The sequence below is a fragment of the Tachypleus tridentatus genome, chromosome 12 (genome assembly GCF_004210375.1).
Source record: "Tachypleus tridentatus isolate NWPU-2018 chromosome 12, ASM421037v1, whole genome shotgun sequence".
Lineage (NCBI taxonomy): Eukaryota > Metazoa > Arthropoda > Merostomata > Xiphosura > Limulidae > Tachypleus > Tachypleus tridentatus.
The window spans coordinates 23,302,062-23,325,040 of record NC_134836.1 but is presented as its reverse complement, the minus strand read 5'-3'; the positions used below and the strand labels follow the sequence as shown (position 1 = coordinate 23,325,040).

The window sequence follows — 22,979 nt, the reverse complement described above, 5'->3', positions numbered from 1 at the left end:
GTTATTAAATTGCATGGGAAAGTTTGTCTGGTTAGGCCCACACGTGCTTGAAGTTGATTGTTTTATGAAGACAGGAAGTACGCTCGACCAAAACCTGTCTTTTTTCTGTGTGGAGACGTTATAAATTTGGAACGAAAACGATCTTTGTTTGATGAGTTAAATTCTTCGAACTCAGTCTTCGGAAGATGAATTGTTTACACACTTAGACGATAAGGGGAACTCCTGGAAGTTCATATCGCTTGCATAAATATTTGTGAATTTCTTTTTGAATATTTAAGTATTGTTGCACCTTCAAGTGTAACTGTACTTTATTGAAATTCTAAGCCTAATTGATTTAAGTTTCTGACCTGGAAAGCATTGTGATTCAGAACAAATTGTAGGTAAACAATATGATCCCTAACTGGAAGCCAAGGTTCAAGTTTTGACATCATCAACAGTTAAAAGATTCTCATATTTCCCTAGTTATATATTAATAAATCAGCGAAGCCATGTTGGTCAGGATTCAGAACAGAACTCTTTGTGACGTTTTGATCACTCACCATAACGCCGTATCGTATTTCAGGTCCGTCTGTGCTTTCCTCAGCATTAATTCACGTTAACTACAGGCGCCGTATTGACTCGGCCGAATGCAAGGATTGGTAGTTTGTTAAAAACTGAATGTGGTTAACTCTTAACAGACGGCTCCACGTGCTAACGTTGAAGGTTATCGTGACGCTGCGATTGGAGACAAAACACTAACCACAGCCAGCTACCCAGGCTTGAGTGACAAGTGTGAGAGTTTTTACTTTTATAGATATCGTATAGCGCCACATACAGGATCTTTTTTAAAAGAGTTCTGAACGTATGTGTTGCCATTATTATATAAAGCTGGCTAAATACGATATGTAATGCTTCTTATATGGGTCTAACTGACTGTGTTTGATGGCGTTCTTAAGTGTAGATGGCTAGAAATCTTGTATAGTGCTTCTAATATTGGCTTAAAACAATTAAAATAAGGAAGAAAAGAAGACAAAATTTCTATAAATATCAAGTCGATACTCAAGCCTTGTGATGTGAATGAGTGAATCGATACGTTTATATAATAGGTGTAATTTAAGAATGAAGTGAATACATAAATTGACATAAATTATCACTGAATTATACATACAGGCTAGGTACCCAAACCACTGTTATAACTAGATTAACCCCATTTTATCTTTCCTATTAAAAAAACACGACAATAGCAAACAAGTATGGTTACTTGTTCAAGCTACTTACAAGCTATCAGAATTAGTGATCCATAGTTATAGAACTGATTGACAAGATGGAAGAGTAGTTGAACTGATGAATTATCCCCTCCCACCCATTCCTTCAAATGGAAGCGATGACTTTAAACGCTAGAAACCGGGTTTCGATACCCGTCGTGTTAGGCAGAGCACATACAGCCCATTGTGTAGCTTTGCGCTTAACTACAAATAAATTACCCCTTTTACATAAGATTACATAAAACAGTAAGTTAGCTAATGAAAAAGACTTTAAACCAGTTGAGATAACTTAATGGTTAACTTTATTTCACCATCAATGCAACGATGTTAAAGAAAAGAATCATTTGTTCTTGAATGATATAAAATATTACTATTATATTCAATTTTCAATCATCCTGACACATTTTGTGTTTTAAAGTAACCAGCTGTCATGTTTTAGTAATAAACATCCGTATCTTAGCGGCTGGGTCGTGTGATACCAATATAGATTTTTGTCTTTCTTGGTTTATGTTTAATAGTAAAGTCAAACATTACAATATTTACATTTGTTGTGTGAAGTAATGAATTTAAGGTTTCTTTCTAGTGTATGGGGTTCATGAACATTCAACGATTTAATGGGGTTTTAAAGGGGTTTCAAAAGGTTGAGCGTGATGAAGAAGCAGTCAACGGCTTGAAACCTGGGTTTTTTTTTTTTTTTTCCAAGCAGATGTTACTAAAACTGACAACCAGAAAGACTAATTCATTGAGTCTCAGGACTACAGTTATAAGTTCAAAGTGTTAGCAACCTATCAACCTATAAAATAATTTCGTACACTGTGATACACGAATCTAATTTTGTATTCTACATAATTCAGTCAAAACTAAAATTCGTTAGATTCTGTTGTTTTCAATGATTTTTGACACACAAAAAAGCAACGAATATTTTCATTTAGGTTTGTTTGTTTTAGAGCTGGGGTCTCCAAACCTTTTTGGGCAAGAACCAGGAGGTAGATCTTTTTAGGCTTCAAGGGCTGGAGGGTTGTGGCAACATTAAGTAGGGGTACATACATGATCAGAATACATCACCACTAATATATTTCTCATAAGAGCACATATTGAAAATATTTGAGATGCACAATTGTCTTTTTTCAGCATTAGTGAGAATCATAAAACTGGTGCTTTTTTGGCAATTGAGGTTCAAAGTTAGTGTTCCCTATTATCAAGTGATTGCAAATGTTCATCAGATATGTCTGATCTGTAACCAGATTTCACATACTTTGTCCTTGAAAATGTCTTCTCATAGAAATAGATAGTGTCAAAAACTGAAATGAATCCATGAGCAAAGGTTTTTTTAAATGAACGCATTGATCACTTGTAAGACATTTATAGAACTTTATCAGTTTCCATTCTTTGTATTTGTCCTTCAAAACATCATTGGATTGCAGATGAATCACTTCCATTTGAGCTTCAGGTGGCAATTCATCAATAACACAATCAAATGGGTTTTAGAAGATCCTTATTTCTGTTGCACTCGCATCAAGATCAGAAAAACGCTCCTTGAACTGTAACTTCAAGTCAGAAAGGATATCTTATGGAAACCTTAGTGGGAATGTAGATCTTGCTTCTTGCTTGAACTTTTCACAACATGAAAAGTGTGTAAAGCAACTCCTCATTAAATGGGACTCAAAAAACAACAACAACTAGTTTTTGTTGAAATGCTTTCACCTCGGGTACATATCGCAGATAAGCGCGGTTTTGCCTTGTAATTTAACATTGAATTCATTCAGGTACATGGTCAAGTCTAAAGTAAAAGCTAATTTCCAGAGCCAGTCTTTTTTGTGAATAACGGTTGAGGGGGATTCTTTTCATCTAAGCAAATCTCATTCTCAATTTTAAGCTAAAAAAGTCGCGACATAACCTTGTCACAGCTAAGCCATCAAACTCAAGTGTGGTAGGCAAGTCGAGATATGTTGCTTCTATTTCTGCCAAACATTTCATAGAAATGAAGATGGTTGAGTCCATGAGAGTGAATGAAGTTCACTGTTGAAACTACTGGTTCCATGATACATGATAGATCCAAATATTTTTTCACACAGTGCCTGCTGATGAATAATGCAGTAAAGAATTATAGGCTTAGAGCGACCCACACTATCAACAGCTTTGTAAAGTTGCTCAACTAAACCTTTTTCTGCACCACACATATTTTTACCACCATCTGTTGCAATGCTCTTCGGTCGTTTCCATTTCAAGTTCTATCGAGTTAGTGATTTTTTGACCTCTTTCAAAATGTCGTCACCTGTGGTTGTTCCATGCATACTGTGCACAGAAGCTAATTCTTCAGTCATTTCAAAATTAATATTGACTCCGCGAATAAACAAGAGCAACTGTGAAGTGTTAGACACTTTTGTTGACTCGTCAAGCGCGATGGAAAAGCACTTGAACTCTTTGTCCTTGTCTTTCAGCGGAGACACAATATTGCTTTCAATGTTCTCGACTCTGCGAGCAACTGTATCCGCCAAAAGACTGATAGTCTTTAATAAGTCTACTTTTTCCAGTCACGTTTCTTCGCCTACTTCAGTCATACATAATTTAATTTGCTCACCATCAATAAATTGTTTTCCTCGCTTGGCCAACAGGTGGTGCCATTCAGAATCTTGCTCTTGTTGCAGCTTCATTCTCGGCTTCATTCCTCTCAAATACAAACTCTTGTGACGATAAGTTACGCTTCAAAGTTTTGAATTTGTTTGAACGTAGTTTTCTCGTGAACTGAGAATAGTGTGATGAGTGCTTGGTTTGATAATGTCTGCGAATGTGGTATTATTTCAGCACTGCGATCGTCTCGTTGCACATTAAACACGATGTTTTGCTACGTGATTCATTCCACTGTTCTTTAAAATCACTGCATTCAGAGTCAACTTTTCTCTTCTTCCCTTGTCCTGACATAATAACTAGGAATAGCTATGAGCTCGAACATAAAGTAAACAGCAGCATTCACTGACACACTCTGAGATACATAGGGCAGGTGTGGGAAGAAACATACTGCGTCAGGGCACTGGGATCGATAAATAATATGATATTTTCAGCAAATAAAAAATGTATCACATCTAGATTGGCTTTTACTCAATTATGTTTTATTATTTATTTTTATATCATTAAAAATGAAAATAATAACGATACCATTACATCATTTTATTACTTTAATAAACTGTTGGCGGGCTGTATCGCAACTAGATTGACTTTTGCTCAATTACGTTTTATTTTTTGTTTTTATAATATTAAAATATTATATTATTACTTCAATAAACTGTTGGCGGGCCGGATAAACCGAAGTCGCGGGTTGTAGTTTGGAAACCCTGTCTCAGAGCAAAGCCACGTTGGACTAGGTCTACTGAACCCTGGGTTTTAGCATTATAAGTCCATAGACCTACTGCTGTCCTATCAAAAGACTACACTTTGGTAACGTAGCTTAGAATTACGTAAAAGAAGCGACTGGAATAGGATAAAAGTTTATTGGTTGTGACAAAGACTATATAAATAATACAATTACATGCGTGGCGTGAATGCTCGCTAAGTTGAATCTGTGAAAGATGGTTAAATTCGAAATAAGAAAGGAAGCAATTCCTTTGAAATGTTTTCAAAAGTGGAAGTTCTAGTGGTTTTTCTTTGTCATTTGCTAATAATATTACTTACACAAGAAAAACGCAGTTCATCAGCGTTTTCCTGTATCATTGTTTGTAGGTAATATTTTAATAATTATCTATTCAGGGCTCATTTCTTGCTCTCAAGAGATATCCTTCAGACCTACTGGTAGAAACTGACCTCCTCCGCACTAGCAAGACCTAAACGGTAACTAAAGAAGACTCTCGTCAACATTCAGAGGGAACGAGGCTATTAGAAAACAGAGTATTATAAAAATATGGTGAGTCAGTAAGGCAATATACAGACAGAAAACCATTGAAAATATTGGTAAAAGAGATGTTTTCTTCTGTCCTGCGAGGCAGCCAGTCTCCACATCTGGAGTCAGATCTGTCAGCACAACGTCTGGAATTATTAACTCTACTCGTGTGAAAAATGGGCGATAAAACATGATATAGTCACTACAAATTCGAATTATTTTTATTTTACAAGATGATTGTACAGGTTGAAAGTTCTCGATATAATATAAATCGAGTTGTTTAGGGGTTTTGCTCTGTAATTCATAGAAACAAGTTTTTGATACTTTGAACACGGATTGTCATTTGATGCATTATTTAAATGAGTTATGTTTTTGTTAAAAAGTTTGCTAAATTACGTTTACCATCCATGAAGGAAAAAACATTGTTTAAAGATATAGAAACTCTAAGATATAGCTAATATCAATAAAGGTTTATAAAGGGAGACTTGAAGATTATGCAAATATTTGTTGAACATGACAAACAAAAAAAAGAAAAGGAAAATAAAGTAAAGAAAGATTTTAAAATCGAAATTTTAGTAACTTGAAGAATGGAATCTATTAACATTACCTATTGATCTATAAATGAAACTCAACTGTACAAGGTGAGAGAAAACAAAGTTCACACAACACACGACGTTTCGTTAGTTTTAGACTGGCATAGTTAGAAAATACTAGTGCGGAGTAGATGTGTTCTTTCTTCAACTTCCTTATACTTGTGTTATAACAACTTGCCCACGGTGGCCCAGTGATAACTCTCAGAGTTTATAACTAGGGTCAGTTATAAGGGTGGGTGTGATAGGGCAAAACAGCCATTTAGCCCGGGCTTCTTTCTCAAAAGGGGTCTCAAATTCAGACAATTATTTTTTGCATATGTAAAATTTCACAACATGTTTTTATGTGCCTTCCAATCAGACCAAAATATGATACACACATTTGGTTTAAAGCTGCAAGTTATATACACAGATTTAATCTTCAAATTATGTTTCCCTTTACATTTGGGCTAATTATTGTCTTGTTTTGTTTTCATATGTTATCATTCTTTTTTAAGATTATACCAAGGAGTCTTAAAAGGTAGAAGTGACCCGGACCTCTCTGAATCTCTAAGAGGGCTTCCTTATAACACTAAAAATCGAGTTTAAATATTAACCGAAGTGAGTGTAACGCAGATAGCATGTATGTAGCTTTGTATTTAACAACAAATAGATATATAAAAAATACTTTTCTTACCCAATTTCAATTTAGATTTTAGTTTCTAATAGTTTCTACTAGTCCATCATTTCGAGCAGTAATCAGTTCTCACTTTTTTCCTTTCTTTAGTGATGTAATGATTTTGCATATAACGTGATGCTCTTGGTGCTTTTTAGATAATTTTACTAGGTTTTATTCCAATATTCCAATAGCACTTACGTTCATGTGGTAAATGTAGTATTGTATATATGAGGCAGGAGGGGGGGAGGGACAAGTGTTCACGTGCTTCATTCATGCGCAGAGATGCGTTTAACTATCGGTCTTTGTATTTTCTTTCAGTTGTGACCCGAAAATAGTATGGCATTTTATTACTTTCCCTCCCGCCATGAAGTCTCCTCTAACGTCAAGATTGAATCTTGCAAGTTTTGAATCGCACATGGGACATAAGTGATTGGTTGACGAACTTTCCGCCAGTTGCAGAGCTCCCACCTGCGTATTGGCGCCATTGTGTTCCACAGACTCGCGAGTGGGTGTTCCTTTTGACCCGAGCGGCAGCTGGTCGATCGTTGTAAATTGCTGATGAGGAACGCGTAGCGTTCAGTTATACCGGTGACACGTTCACGTCAACGCTTACTCTCAAAGTTTCGTTTCCCGCCATTGTTTACACGCAAAGAATAAATCTGTCGTGACTCTTATGCGATTATTTTACTTATATGAGGGAATTTTTAGTGTTCTCACACTTGAACTCCATCTGAAAGCTACAGTGCTTTGTCATAGCACGATAAATAAGATTTATAAAAGTAAAACAGTGCTATTTCATACTTAAACGCTCCATTCGATTTAGAAGTTACACATTTATAGCCTACACTTCTTTTCAAAACTGTTTGTGTTACGTCTGTGCCATCAGTAATATAATGATTGTTGCTTCCACGTCTTGTGTTAGAATTGTGGTACTTGGAGGACGAAAAGTTGGAAAATCTGGTAAGTCATAAAACGTAATCTAAGAAGTTTTCCGAAAGAAGGAAAGCAAAAGGTGTGAATGAATATTTGTTTTCAAGTAGGCTTAGCCGCATTAAAGATCAGTAACGTAAAATTTTATGATTATTTTTCTACTATGTTTATCATAATATTTCAGGACTATTCGTATAAACTTAGATCATATCTCAAATAATTCTTTAAATATTACAGCCATTTTATTCAGACATAAAGTTATCGAATATAATTCAACTAAGCTTGGTTTAAAATTCAAGTTGTTTTTATTTTAAATATTGTACTTATATTTTTATGCGGGCTGGATATAGCTAGTGATTAGCATGTCCGAATTGTGAATCCGAGGCTTTCATGGTACACGACAAAGTACGCTCCGTGTTTTCGGACTATGGTTAAATTCCATTATTTGGTGACAGAAGAGAGGTCCAAGAGTCGATATGAGTTATTGTTTATTAGCTTCCCCCTTCAATGTGTGGCTTTACGCTAGAACAAAGTACTTCATAACAAAGTACGGTCCGTGTTTTCGGACTATGGTTAAATTCCATTATTTGGTGACAGAAGAGAAATCCAAGAGTCGATATGAGTTATTTGTTTATTAGCTTCCCTCTTCAATGTGTGGCTTTACGCTAGAACAAACGAAATTCTTTCAAAACTTTAAATTAAATAAATATTGGTATTATAAATAATCTTGGAAGTTATCTATTTATCTTTTGGGCGCCCTTTTCTAGCATTAAGTTATTAAATTGTGATAACGGGCAAAAGTGAAAGTACAAAAATTGTTTAAATTTACGAACTGTGTCAAGTAGGAGTGCACGAGATTCGTTCACCAGAGTTAAATAACTTCTAATACTTTCCGCTAGGGGTAATCTCCAACAAGATTTTGAACAGGCTCCGTGTTGTCGCCATCACTTGGTGGGAGTTGGTAATTTGATTCTTTTGTTCAAGGGTAGAAAAAAAGTAAAAATCGCTTCGTTTTGACCTACTTGACAATTCGCCAGAATATTGACCATCATTCGATCCTTTAACTTGTATAGCCTAAGATATATGTGTTACATGAGTTCTGTGCAACTCCGGTTAATAATTTTATTGTGTTAAAAGTAAATTGTAATATTAATTTACTATACCAAGTTTAATTTAATCTTCTTTGATAAAAACATTAGTCGAATAATGATTATTTTAATGTTTGAAAAAGCTTTGTTTCATTGTTTTAAACAGAGTGAATGTTTTTGAATTTTGCACAAAGCTACACGAGGGCTATCTGCGCTAGCCGTCCCAAATTGGGCCCTTCAAATAGAGTAGAACAAGAAAGTGATTGAAGGTTACCTCATTGATATTGTTAACAAAAATCCAAGAAAATACAAGCTTTCCAGAATGTTAACATATTCGATAAAAATAAAATATGAAAGTCTAGTAGCTAATATAACATTGGCCTAGATTTTCTTGGGTAATATCAATAGCTTAGTAGTTTCATATAGTAATGATTTCTTTCAAATATGTATATGACACATTATCATTGTGTTTTTTAACGGTTAAACTTCAGCAGTTTAGATGTTACTTGTTTCCTTTTTAATTAATTCACCGGTCAAATTTTATATAAAAACGTATTTAAGAATTTTGTGGTATAATCACCCAGTTTACTAAGCCGAGTCTAATGCAGAGTTATGGATAAATAATCGTTTCTCAGTTAAACATTTTGTTATCAATTTTTGAAATATTTTCGTAACTTATATCTTCATTAGTACTTTTGTTGTTTTTTTTTATATTAAATTCCTTAAAGTCCAGAATATGAAGTAGCTTTAAGAAAAATTACGATAATCATGTATAGCTTCAAGGCTACCGGTGGATAAACCATAAGTTTACGGACTTAAACATTAAAATCCAGGGTTCGATTTTCCTACAGTGGACAGAACGCGGGTAGACCATTCTGCAACTGTACTTTAAAACAAAGCACGAAACGTAAAATAAAGCTGCAAGGCTACAGATAGGCTTATGAAATAATGTATGTATGTACGTCTTACTTTGAAAAGGACTATATAAAACTAGGTCACCTTAGGATTTCTAAAAGAAACAGAAATTCCATCGACTTAGATTGATAAAAATAAACACATCAACCCATTTTCTTCCAGTCATTCTTCTAAGGCTTAACATTAATGTATAAATTTTTATGATTAGTCCAAGTGAACTGTAAGTGATTCTTCCTTGAATCAAATTTGTGAAAGTGCTACAACAAACTTAGAAATAATATCTAACCTTTGACATTTATCATACAAACTTAGAAATAATATCTAACCTTTGACATTTATCATAGTCGTTACACTTATAGATTCGTTATACAGAAATTTAGAACTTCCGTGAGTATTTTATTACCAATATATTAGAAGCATCTCTGAAAAGGTTGTTGGGTACATTTATTATGATATTTTTGAACTTCGGTCCAATATTCCTGACTGTTTGATTATATTTATTAGTTTAAAACATCGCGTTTTTAAGAGGTGTAAGGCTTAACAATCAATAGTCACTGAGGGGGAGCTTTTCATGTTACCTTATAATTTCCGGAAATAGCCTTTGTTCGCTCTCTCAGAATAAAACATTGTTTTTTCCTTGTTTGCAAACTGATTTTCAAAATTTATTTTGTGGCTAAACAATCAAGTGCGTACTTGCTACTTGAAAACAAATCTCCTGAGCACTTATAAGTCCTAGATTTTTGCTATGAATTGACGAGAGAAAGACATATTTCATTTGTCTCCTTTCTATTAGTCAAAATCTAATATCTACCTATAAAGGAAAAACATTTGAAATATAAAATATGCCCCCTTTTAAAGTCTTCACGAGTGACATAAATGATTAAATATTGAGTTTTCGCTGTTAAATAAATACAACACATGTGGAAAGAACGGCGGTGTTAATATGCTATGTTACAGCGTAGAGTTCCTCATACCGCTACAGGAAGTAATTATTTATAGAGAGTTGTTGTTTTGAATTACGCCTAAAGCTACACAAAGGGCTATCTGTGATCTGCCCACCACGGGTATCGAAACCCGGTTTTTCACGTTGTAAGTCCACAGACATACCACTAAGCCACTGGGGGGCGTTTATAGAGGGAACTTGGTGAAAATCAAGTTAAAAAGAATAAAAAAAGACAACAACAAAAACTGAATCGTGAACAAACTATTAAAATTTGCCATTGTTACAAGTACAGAATTAGCAGGTATATGGGGAAAGAAATCTTTGAAAATATCCAAACTCATTTTTTTTTATATATCTTCATCTCTCAGCCACATAAGACACCAGTATGGGTTCCTTTTGAGTTTTAAATTGTTGATCAGACACACATACATAAAAAAAAAAAAAAACAGGCGGGAAATATCTCTTGCGCAATGTATTTTTAAAATCACATTAATAATTTTAAAATGATGGTAACAATAACTCGCACCAGATTTAAAACTGTCTTATTCATAGCAACTAAAAATAATTATATATAGATGTCGCTCCTTACAAAAAAAGGGGGGCAAACATCGTAATTACCAAACAGTTATTAAGCACGTTCGGGTGGGAATGAATTATGTGTTACTTGGCTACCAGCAGAGATAACTGAACCAGCATACGGGAGAGAGTTTAGATTGTTTCAAGTGCTTCGTATAGAATCGTTAAGTTTTCTAAGAAGCACAAGTAGTGTAGGATGTTTTATCAAAGAGGCATTTCCTGTTGCCAATTTATTTTACGCCAAAATGGTCAAGCGTTGATAAGAGATGAATGTTTATTCTTAATGGATACTAATCTACATTTTAGGCAGTATACCAAAATATTAGGAAAGAATTATTAAAAAAAAGTGAAAAAAACGTATGAAACTATGCCACACTAAAAGAACTGTTTCCCAAGGCATAAGATAAAAATACTTTCTATGTGAGTCTAATTAAATAATTAACGGGAGTTTAAACATTTAATGTGTAAATGAAATTGGTAAAAAGTTTAATTTTGTCAACTCTTTGAGCTATTACTCACAAGATAACTAGACATTTTAAGCCTATCTGTAATCACTTATTTGAAGGTTTTGTTTTTAGTTTTAGATTTCTTATAAACAGAAATGGTATTGCTAAATAAGAAACTATAACAACAGCAGAATTTTATATGTTTGTATAAAATATAATTTATAATAATAATAAGAGAGAAAATTATTTATCTGCCTTCATAGAATTTTGTGAAATCCGATAAGCATTTCATAACTGTTAGAAATTAAGATAAAATAGAATCGTCTTTGTTTTAATGGTGTTTAGTGTATCATTATTGACATATGTTCCAATAATTCATTGTTTATTGTTTTTACCTTTTGATGTGACAAAAATATATTTTCAGTTTATAGATGAAAATATTAGAATAGAAGTGCATCAAGCACCTCACTGCACAGCATTTTCCTGCCTCTTTTCCATGATTTTTATGATATTTTACAGGGAGTTGGGTAAATTATATAAAAATATTTTGAATATAAAAATCAGCAAGTTATGTGACAATCATAATCGATATGAAGTTTCAGTGTAACGGCTTGTACCGGAACTATATTTTCACACTATCTAACGATTCATATGTAGTATGATGCCACCGGAAACTGTTTTTGGAAAAGTTATGTAACAGTTTTTTTTGTTGTTCTTTTTCTCCAACGCAAAGTATTCATACATTCAGATATTATAAAGATAGGTTCAAATTGATGGTTTATAATTTTCTAGGCGGGAAGGATATCCTTCTTACTTAATAGCACTGCAAAACAAAGAAATATGAATCATCTTTGGACGCCATGACCACCAAGAAAAAGAACCTACAAAAACCTGTACCACAAACGTAGTAAGCAAAGTTTAGTCTTGTAACAGGTACTTATCCGCGAACACAAAAGGGAGTGGCAAAAGTCGTTCACATGACCCAGAAAACAGTACCTTACGGATTTCATTGCAATCGGACTGTTGAAAAGGACGCTTGGAAACTATCGTCCTCTTACACTAGATAGATTATCAAAAGCCTTAAAGGATGAGTGATATGTTTGAGACATGGCATCGTCACGACAACGGATCCTTTTGCAATGGAAACTACGCTGCCGTTAAGATGTATTATCGTCAGATCGAGCATGGCTGTAAATCATTTTAATATAATGTACTCAACTTGTGTTATGTGCTCTGTTACGGTTGTCGAAAGCTCATTCTATTTTTGTTGTTTTTTAGCTGTGACGGTGCGCTACCTGACGAGGAGATTTATTGGTGAATACAGTTCAAGTAAAGGTAAGCAAACATGTACCTGAAACTTAGCACACCCACAAAAGTGTCACAAACTCTTTCACTTTTCAGGCTGTATTATTTGTTTTACATTAAAGGTCGAAATTACTTAAAGAATTACTGAATATGTAAATCATTGGGCTTGAAATAAACTATATAAGTTTTGCACTTCCTTAAGTTAATATATAATCAAATTGCTTTTTAAAACCACTTTTAAATCTGGCTGCATTCGGTTAACCAATAACATTATCGTTAACGATAATCTTATCACATAGTCTTTATATTGTCGTTTAGTTATTTAGTCTTAAAGAGGTATAAAATCTAAGCTGAAAGCTTTGTGGAAAAATACTTTGAAATATATGTTTCGTTAGAGCAATCTCGTATAATTACGAATAATGTTCTTCTGTTAGATTTGCTGTACAGACATGAAGTATGCGTCGATAGCCGTCACTGCCAAGTTGAAATCCTGGACACCTCCAGATCCCAGGTATTTATCAACATGTTTGTTTACATATAATTTCATGGTAGGAGAATTAGTTTCTTTGTAAATCATCCTCCTTAAAATATAAATTATAAACGGCATAAACATGCGGAATTTCTCGAGTTTCATCATCTGGTAAGCAAGTAAACACCTGTTTTGAAAACTAAAGAGTTAGTTGATTGAACATTGTTTTTATACAGGGTGTTTGGAAAGTCACTGTGCACTTATATATGTATATGATTACAAAACTGCACAGTGACTTTCCGAACACCCTATAGTTTTTTTATCAGCTGTATTTGCCAAGAACAACTCACAGTGCAAAGACAAAACATTCTACTCCAAACAAGTACAGATCAGTTGAAAATAAACGTTAAGTGAATAGCTTTTTCCTAATACTAAGGTCTTAAGTTATTTTACATGATTTTCAATACTGATTTTTGGGGCAAAAAGGGGATTAATCTAAATATTAAAGTATGAGGTATTTCTTTAATACTGAAGTAAACAGTCGTTATTCTTTGAATGCTGTGGTTTTAAGTAAATAAATACATTAATTTAAATATTACTTATTGGGGGAGCTAATATAATTTTTCTTGCTATAGAATGACGTTTTTCCTGCCGATAAAGCTGACTGGGCTGACGCGTTTGTTGTCGTATACAGTACAGCAGATCGTCGTAGTTTCCAGGTGGCAACAGACAGTTTGCGCCGTATTCAACAGCATGTAGCAGCCCGGCATGTGCCAATTATTCTACTTGGCAACAAAAGAGACTTGGAACATGCGAGGCAAGTGAGCGTGGACGATGGCCAAAAGATGTCTTTACAGTTTCAATGTCAGTTTTATGAGGTTTCTGCAGCCGATACGCACGTGGGCGTAACGGTAGCGTTTCAGAGTGTTTTACGTGAGGCATTTTCACAGAGGTCGAGACACACTCTACCAATTAAGCAAAAGTTGGGTGCCATGACAATGTCAAAGATAATTGGGACTGTATTTGGGAAGGCTGTAAAAAACGACAAAAAGAAAAGGCCATCTTTGTCTCTTTAACTTTCATATCAGGTTCTTCTAAACTCTTCAGTTTGAGGGAAATGAGATGCCACAGAAATTTATTTGGGGTTGCTGTGAATAAACCATTTCTTCCATTTATAAGAAATATTGACATTTTATAGGTTCAAACTCTTATTGATTGATTGGAAGAAACAATGAGTTGATTACGCTGGATAAAGAAATAAAAAGTCATCAAATATTGTCACGTAGGGTTTTATTGTATATACAACAAAGGTGTTAAACTTTGTTTATTTCTAATATTTGTGATAGAATAGAATTCCAAGTAGCTGATGACACTGTTGCTAAATTTGTCTTTGAAGTCGATGGTTTGTTACTTGATGAGTGATGGAATCAGTCGTTAAAGTTTCGGTTTTATATGTCAAAAGCTGGCGAAGCGTATTGCAAAATGATATATCTGCCTGACATTTATAATAAAAAATCACGTTAGATTTCATTCTTATTAACCTGAATAATCCATCAGTCGTTGTGTTCTACCACTTTCTATTTGATTATTCTAATGTCCAAATGAGTCGTCGTGATCAAATTCCGAGTCGTTCGATCTGATTCACACCATCCAATCAGAAGGTAGCTGACATTTCTTTCTTCCGGATGTTAATTTACAAGATGGAGAAAACCACTGTTGAATCTTTTAAATTTATCAAAACAAGTAATGTTAAATATACCTATGCAATGCAAATATTTATCTGAATAGTTAAATCCTCCATTTAACTTTTTTTTTTTCTTCAGCGAAATCTGTCTAAATATTATAACGACAACTACTGTTTCCGATTGGATAAATTATAAGAAACAAAACATTCAGGCAATAATGAAGCAATTGAAGAAGGAACATAACGACTGAATTATTTTGTGTTATTGTCTTACAAGGTTTTTTATTATAAACATTAGGCCTAAAATGTAATAATTAGTAGAGGAAAAAAAATGCAATCAACAGAGTTTATAAAGTGCTTTTGAACCTTCCAACTAAAACATTCCATTTTTGGAACTCCTGTGATGTTTTGATATGATTTGTGAAGTGTGTATATGAAAGTAGTGTTATTTTATAATTTTAGAAATACATCTTTCATTTTTTTTTAATTTGTGAAGTCACGTCGCAATCTTATCGGTTTACCTTTATTAAGTATGATTTAATCTTAAATAATTGCAAACTCTCTCCGATAGGTTGCGTGCACATTGTGTGTATATATATGTATCTTACTGAACGTGTATCACTTTTAGCTATTTGGTTCCATTTTAAAATATGCCTAATTTATAGTGAATAGATCTTATTTAATAATTGGTAAAATAAAACTTATGTTTAGATGTAAATTATTCTAATGGTTACTGGAATCGAAATAATTTTGCTCCATGTATAAAGTAATGTTTCAACTATTTTGTAAAATATATTTGTCTTTCTCCTCCAATGTTCTGTTGATATTAGTTTTGAATAAAAATGTATTATAACGAAATGTTTTTTTAGTTTTGTCACGCAACAAAGTGATTTATTCTTGAAATCAAAATGTGCACTGATTGAAAAGTGTTTCATATATAGATATGAATCAGTTTTGTGATTAAACATAACTCCTCAGACTTCATACCAACCGGTTATGCAACTTTTTTAACTCATCAGACTTCATACCAACCGGTTATACAACTTTCTTACCTCCTCAGACTTCATACCAACCAGTTATGCAACTTTCTTAACTCCTCAGACTTCATACCAACCAGTTATGCAACTTTCTTAACTCCTCAGACTTCATACCAACCGGTTATACAACTTTCTTAACTCCTCAGACTTCATACCAACCAGTTATGCAACTTTATTAACTCCTCAGACTTCATACCAACCGGTTATACAACTTTCTTAACTCCTCAGACTTCATACCAACCGGTTATACAACTTTCTTAACTCCTCAGACTTCATACCAACCAGTTATACAACTTTCTTAACTCCTCAGACTTCATACCAACCGGTTATACAACTTTCTTAACTCCTCAGACTTCATACCAACCAGTTATGCAACTTTCTTAACTCCCCAGACTTCATACCAACCGGTTATACAACTTTCTTAACTCCTCAGACTTCATACCAACCAGTTATGCAACTTTCTTAACTCCTCAGATTTCATACCAACCGGTTATACAACTTTCTTAACTCCTTAGACTTCATACCAACCGGTTATACGACTTTCTTTCACTGATTTTGCCTCTGTAGAAAAACAAAACGTCACCCTAGACGTCTTTTTGTTTGTTTGTTTTAGAATTTCGCGCAAAGCTTCAGGAGGGCTATCTGCGCTATCCGTTCCTAATTTAGTAGTGAAACACTAGAGGGAAGGCAGCTAGTTATCACCACCCACCGCCAATTCTTGGGCTACTCTCTTACTAACGAATAGTGGTATTGGCCGTCACATTATAACGCCACCACGGCTGAAAGGGCGAGCATGTTTGGTGTGACGGAGATTCGAGCCCGCGACCCTCAGATTACGAGTCGAGTGCCTTAACCACTTGGCCATGCTGGGCCACGTCTCAGGAACTGTACAACAACAAACAGACAGTTCTTTTCATACATGTATGTGCGATTCTTTCTTACAAATACTAAGGACAGCAGCAGTGTCATAACTAAAGTTAAAAGGAACTTGTCACGTGATTTTAATCTTTGCGTTGGATATATAATAAATTTGTACAACCTAGTTTTGTTTTAGATCAAAACGACATAGGGATGTCTAATAAGGAAATTAATATACCTGGAATAAAAAAGAAAATGGTATTTCAAATTAATAAACCATGAACTCAAACTATGTGATAAGTGGATTAACATATGAAAAATAACATACATTATATTTGGTGAATCCTACACTTAAACAGACTTCCTGAGTAAAGATTCATAAAATGTATTATAAGCTTATAATTTGTGAAATTCAAACACAGGTAATAATTTCTATGTTACATTACTTTATATGTATAATGTAATAATAATTCCAAAAATACACAAATCGCGATAGCAACAGTGTAAATATCAAGTGCGATTTACAAACTACATGACATTTAAAAATCTCACTTACTTCGTGTTAATTAGTAACAGAAACTTGAAAGTAAGTCTAGTATCCGTACCAAGATCGACAAGGATTTGACGAGCAATATTTACCAAAATCATTAATTGTAAGAGATACGACATTTCGGCACTTGATACTTAAAAATTATCGCACCGGTGATCGAAACGTTGAATTTGTTTTAAAAGTATTTTTTCTTACTGTAAAAAATGTAATGAAATTAAAGTTTACTTCTAACGAGCGTTTTTTTCATTATAGTCGTTAAATTAATAAAACGAACAATGGCCACACAGTTACAGTGAACGAACTACTTTTCCTTGATGAAGAAACTGTATATACTATTTCAACACGTGCGGAATATGAAGAAAATTACCTTTTAGAAACTGCGACACTCTTTCGTACCCCTGTGAATAGGTCTTTTAATTCACAGTCTGAAGGTCGCAGGTTTGAATCCCCGTCACAGTAAATATGCTCACTCTTTCATCCGTGGTAGCATTATAAAGTAACAGTCAATCCCACTATTCGTTGGTAAAATATTAACCCATGAATTGGCGGTGAGTGGTGATGACTAGTTGCTTTCTCTCTAGTCTTACACTGTCAAACTAAGGACGGCTAGTGCAGATAGCCCTCGTGTAGCTTTGCGCGAAAACAATAGAACAAACAAACACTCTTACGTCCGCGTCGTTATAGTGGTAAATTTACATAAATAGATGAATAGATTTTGCAAGTGTTAGTGCCAAATCACGACAAAACAGTAAAACAATATTTTGCTACTTCAAGTCTTCCTTTCTCTTGAATTGTGTTTAATAACGTCATATTGATGAATGAGAAAAATTATAGATATAATAACTTATTATTTCAATTTCAACTCTTGTTCTTTAAGATTTGTAGAAACAGTTTTAATGGTGAACAAATGAGTTTTACTTATAAATTACCCTTCAGACAATACTATATATACATGGGTAGACAAAACTTTTAACACTGGTTTCCTAAATACCTGAACTATCCATGATTTTAGTTACATTTTATCATAATAGTGTTGTGCACTTGCTGTAGTTTCTTATATCCTCTTATTCCATATAGCTTCAAAATGATCAGATAAGTTTCTCTGTATTTCTGGAGTCATTAAAATATAACTTAAAAATAAGAGAATTAATGTTATGGAATGACCAGGTCAGTCATCTGATATCAATCTGATTGAGGCCCGGCATGACCAGGTGGTTAGGGCACTCGACTCAAAATCTGAGGGGGCGGATTCGAATCCCCTTCATCCTAAACATGCTAGCCCTTTCAACCGTGGGGGTGTTATAACGTGCGGTCAATCCCACTATTCGTTGGTAAAAGAGTTGGCAGTGGGTGGTGATAACTAGTTGCCTTCCCTCTAGTCTTACACTGCTGAATTAGGGACGGCTAACGCAGATATCTCTTGTGTAGCTTTGCGCGAAATTCGAAAAGCAGGACAAATAATCCTTGCTTTTCTTAAAACATTCGAGAAGGCAATAGGTCCATGGAAATATAACAAACCAATGATATCCAGTGTTTCAACATATAAAATTCAATACACTGTGATGCGTATACAACACTATTGTAACGTATATAAAATATTTCACGTGTTCCACTGCTACACAAATGATACTGCTGTGATACTGAAGGTAAATTTGCGTAGAAATGTCGTTTCGTTACCTTTGGTTAGCACTCTGTAACAAAATAAATAAATGAAGTCCTGGAAGTTATGCCTTCAGTTTCGAGAACAAAAAAATTGGTTAACAAATCGGATGAAATGTCATGACTATACCTAAGCTTTGAGATAAGCTTTATCTCCATCCTCGAGCCAAGGTCTGGCTCACTTCACTTTCGCTGCTTTCGTCCAGTTCTCCCGTCCTTCCTCTCACTCACAAATATTTTTGAAATGTTAAAAAAAGTAACAGTTAAAATAAAAATTCCATGGATATTTTAAAACATTTCTCACGTAAGGGGACGAAGAGGAACTACAAAGTTCCTGAACACCCCAGTTGGAGAGAGAACTCTTCTGATTTCTCTCTCTCTAAACTGAACCCCTGCCACGTTAGTTTAGTTTAGTTAGTTTTAAGCTTTGAGAATGGAGGCCTTATTCAGGCCTTGTATATACAATCTTCTTTATTACAGTGAGACAAACCAGTTCAGCATTACTCATCATTGTGAGCCCTATTAAAACCATAAATATTTGTTAGTATTCATTCATCTGCTCTAATTTTTCATATTTAACTGTTTCTAAAGAACCTGGTTGAATCGGACATCTGGTGCGATCGTATAACTTTATTTAATGTGGGTTATATTTACTTTATCAAGACAATTAATGTGGATTTTATATTCTACAGTTTTAAGTTTTTTTTTTTTTTACATATTCTTGAAAGTTTTTCCAATATTTCCTTTCAAATTTCATCAAACTCACATTTCTTTTACACAACAGCGTCCATCTTTCAGTTTCATGACATATAGACTTGAAATTTACAACTTTAGAACTACGTTTTTGGGTGTTTTTTATTTTAGATTTATAAATAACTAACTTTAAAAGCCCTGACTGCGTGTATACAGCCACTAAGCAACAGAATTATATAAAGATCATAAGACATTATCCCAGGATAATAATTATCGAGTGTTGCTTAGGGCTGTGGCGCGCATGTAGACAATTAAATTAACGTCACTTGTTAATGAAAGTGTGGTGATTCAAGTGACAAACCGAACGCCTTCTTTTCCCATCTCCATAACAACTAGATATTCTAGGATATAGTAATGTGCAATGACGGCTGTAGTAATTTTAAAGTAAGAGAGAATAAACAGTGATGAAGTTGTAATTAAGGATAAATGTTTATTACTGGAGATGAGCCAAACATGAAAACAAAAACTTACTTCAACTGATGAATACTTCACATTAGCCAGGATGTAAAAAACCAAGGCGAAGACTAAACTTCTCTAACGAGAGTTAACCCTCTCAAACGAAGAAAAAAAAACTGTCCTCTGACCGTCAAGACTGAATCCACAGAGCACCGCCCGTATTTGTCCAACCAACCACAAAATTTGACTACAAAAAAACACGGACAGTCCCACGCACTTAGCTAGGATGAGAGTGTCGCCCGAGACCCCTATTTTGTGATGGAAAATTTGTGCTTACATTGTTGTAGCACAGTTACTTATAGCAGTTAATATTTTATACATGGTCTATGTTCTCCTTGATAAAGTATGAGTAGTTGTTTTCTTTTGAACTAGTTGCATGTTCCCAGACCAATTATGTGCTGTTTGTGCTTTTGATCTCGAAAATTAGAAACCTCTTTTAATACATTCTGCGTACAGGCCTGAGTCCTATATACTATACAACTATCTTATGATACAGTAGATGAGTTCTTTGACTGGAAGTGTTATAGTAAGTAACACATGCCGAATTTAGCAAATAACCTTAACCGAATTTAGCAAGTTACAAAGTAGAACATAAAGGAATTTAAAAATTGTGCAGGGATATGAAATATTCACTCAATAAAAGAGTAAGGTATTTAGTATTTGTATTCTAAAAAAATCGTTTTCAGTATTAGTTGATTTATAAATAGCACTTTCCAAACATATTTGCTTTATTTAGCAAGCGAAAGTGGTTAGACAGAGAATATTGTTCTGCCATCTCTTTTATTAATGCGTTAATGACCAGTAAAGATAAACCCTGTCACACCAGACATATCGCCCTTTCAGCCGTGGAGGCGTTTGTAAAAGAGTAGCCCAAGAGTTGGCGGTGAATGAGAGTTGGCGGTAGCTGCCTTCTCTCTAGTATTACGCTACTAAATTAGGAACAACTATCGCAGATAGCCCTCGTGTAGCTTTGCGCGAAATTCAAAACAAACAAACAAACAAACAGTGAAGATAAACAAACATCTATTTTTATTTGGAGATTAAATAAAAAAGTTTTATAACTTTAAAATAATATGTCCTAAACTTCTTAAGTGTTAATAACTTGTTAGCGGAGATTAATATAAATTTTTCACCCAAACACACTACCTCCCTCTGTTGTGACTGTTTGATTTTCAAAGAGTTATGCTAAAGACGACACAGCAAAACTGTCTGTGATCATCATATATGAAAAAAAGGCAAGCAGTGACATTTAGGATCTCGATATGTAATAAAATAGTTGTAGGTATTTAGATTCGAGCCTTCCAAGGGAACATCGAAAGACAATCGTGCGTTCTCGGAAACACCTGTTCCCCCTCAAGGTTAAGGTAGGGACAGAATCGATCTTGAAATACATCCTTTATACCTTTTAGATTTTAACAATTATGATCTCGTCTATGAATTCCTAATTTCAAAACTTTTTACAATATAACATAAAACATGGATAATTAGTTTGTTGGATAAACTGCTTCAAAAATATCGTTATTCTTAATCTTCTTATCTCATTAACGTGTTTTTTATCACATTACAGATGCGAGAAAAAGATACGCTAAGTTTATATTGTCACTAGATGACGCTACTTTACGACTAATCAAAATCAGGGTTAACGTTTCTAAAAGACTTCTCAACCAGTCAGCTAAAACAAATTGGACAAGCGGCAATAAACGTTTATTAAGAACACTTGTTTTGAAAAACAGGACAAGCGACAAATCTTTTCTAAAGTATCTAACATGACTAATTATGCCTTAATTTGAAACGCTCCATTTTTTTTCTTTTGACCTATATCTGTCATGCTGAAGTTTCGTTGCTGTTTCCCATGTATGTTGAGCTAACATTTCGTTATAGTATGTTTCGAAAATTAGATATAATCCACTTGTATGATTCATAATAAGACAAGCCTTATTTATTTTTAAAAATCATCATGGTATTATTATGAATATTATATTTACACAATATAACCTATTTTTTAAAAGTACCTTATTAACCACATAATTGTATAAATATATGTGTTTGTTTCTTGAAAAGGTTAAAATGAATAAACAGAACATAAATATCTATATATATTATCGATAATTTTATGCATAATAAATATTTACTATCAGCCATTTTCTGCATTTTTATTTTGCTTGTCTTGAATTTTGCGCAAAGGTACACGAAGGCTATCTGCGCTAGTCGCTCCTAATTTAGCAGTGTAAGACTACAGGAAAGGCAACTATTCATCGCCACTGACCGCCAAATCTTGGTCTACTCTTTTACCAACGAATAGTGGGATTGACCGTAACATTATAACGCCCAACGACTGAAAGGAAGAGCATCTTTGATGGGATGGAGATTCGAACCCTCCAACCTTAGGTTGCGAGTCGAGCCCTCTCATAACATCACTGAGAACTTCATCAAATAAATTTTATAGAAAGATGTCAGTTCATGTGAAGGTTTTAAAAATATCACCGATAAACTGCAAATTTCAAACATAGTTCTCAACAGGTAGATAAAGTTCGTAAAATATTTTGATATCAACTATATCCCAACAGGTAGAAAGGATCTGTAAAATCCTTTGATATCAAATACATATTTAATGTTATATAACTAAAATGAGAGCATAAGCTGTCTTAAAATATTCCTCTTTTTTCTGATCTTATTTTATCAATATCTAAGGAGAGGTAGGGTCAAAAATACCCGAATTGGTGATTACTTTGAGCGTCACCAAATCAAACTTAAACTCTTTACTTCCTTTATTTTTAATATTGACTTCAGAAGTTTTTTAATATTAATCCAAATACAAACTCATATTTCAGTCATTTTGTTTTCCAATTTCAATACCTTGGATGCGATTTCTTTTGGTTTATAAAGTAACATTCAAATGGTGAACTTTTAATAATTCAATTGTGAAACATCTAATAAAACTTAA

The 22,979-nt window shown here is 34.0% G+C and overlaps 1 protein-coding gene across 2 annotated transcripts in view; it reads left to right on the top strand.

Annotated features, from left to right (window-relative positions):
- Positions 1 to 15,580, top strand: part of LOC143235193 (ras-related and estrogen-regulated growth inhibitor-like protein) — a 30,470-nt gene extending 14,890 nt beyond the window's left edge. Inside the window, exons 1-4 of one of the 2 annotated variants that reach the window (XM_076473120.1) lie at positions 6,710 to 7,326; positions 12,543 to 12,599; positions 13,004 to 13,080; positions 13,674 to 15,580. In XM_076473120.1, coding sequence (XP_076329235.1) covers positions 7,260 to 7,326; positions 12,543 to 12,599; positions 13,004 to 13,080; positions 13,674 to 14,114 — 642 coding nt within the window. In that variant the 5' untranslated portion in view covers positions 6,710 to 7,259 and the 3' untranslated portion in view covers positions 14,115 to 15,580. Of the gene's footprint in view, positions 1 to 6,709; positions 7,327 to 12,542; positions 12,600 to 13,003; positions 13,081 to 13,673 lie in introns of those variants that run through there. The other variant, XM_076473121.1, reaches the window with a different exon arrangement.
- The last annotated feature ends 7,399 nt before the right edge of the window (positions 15,581 to 22,979 follow it).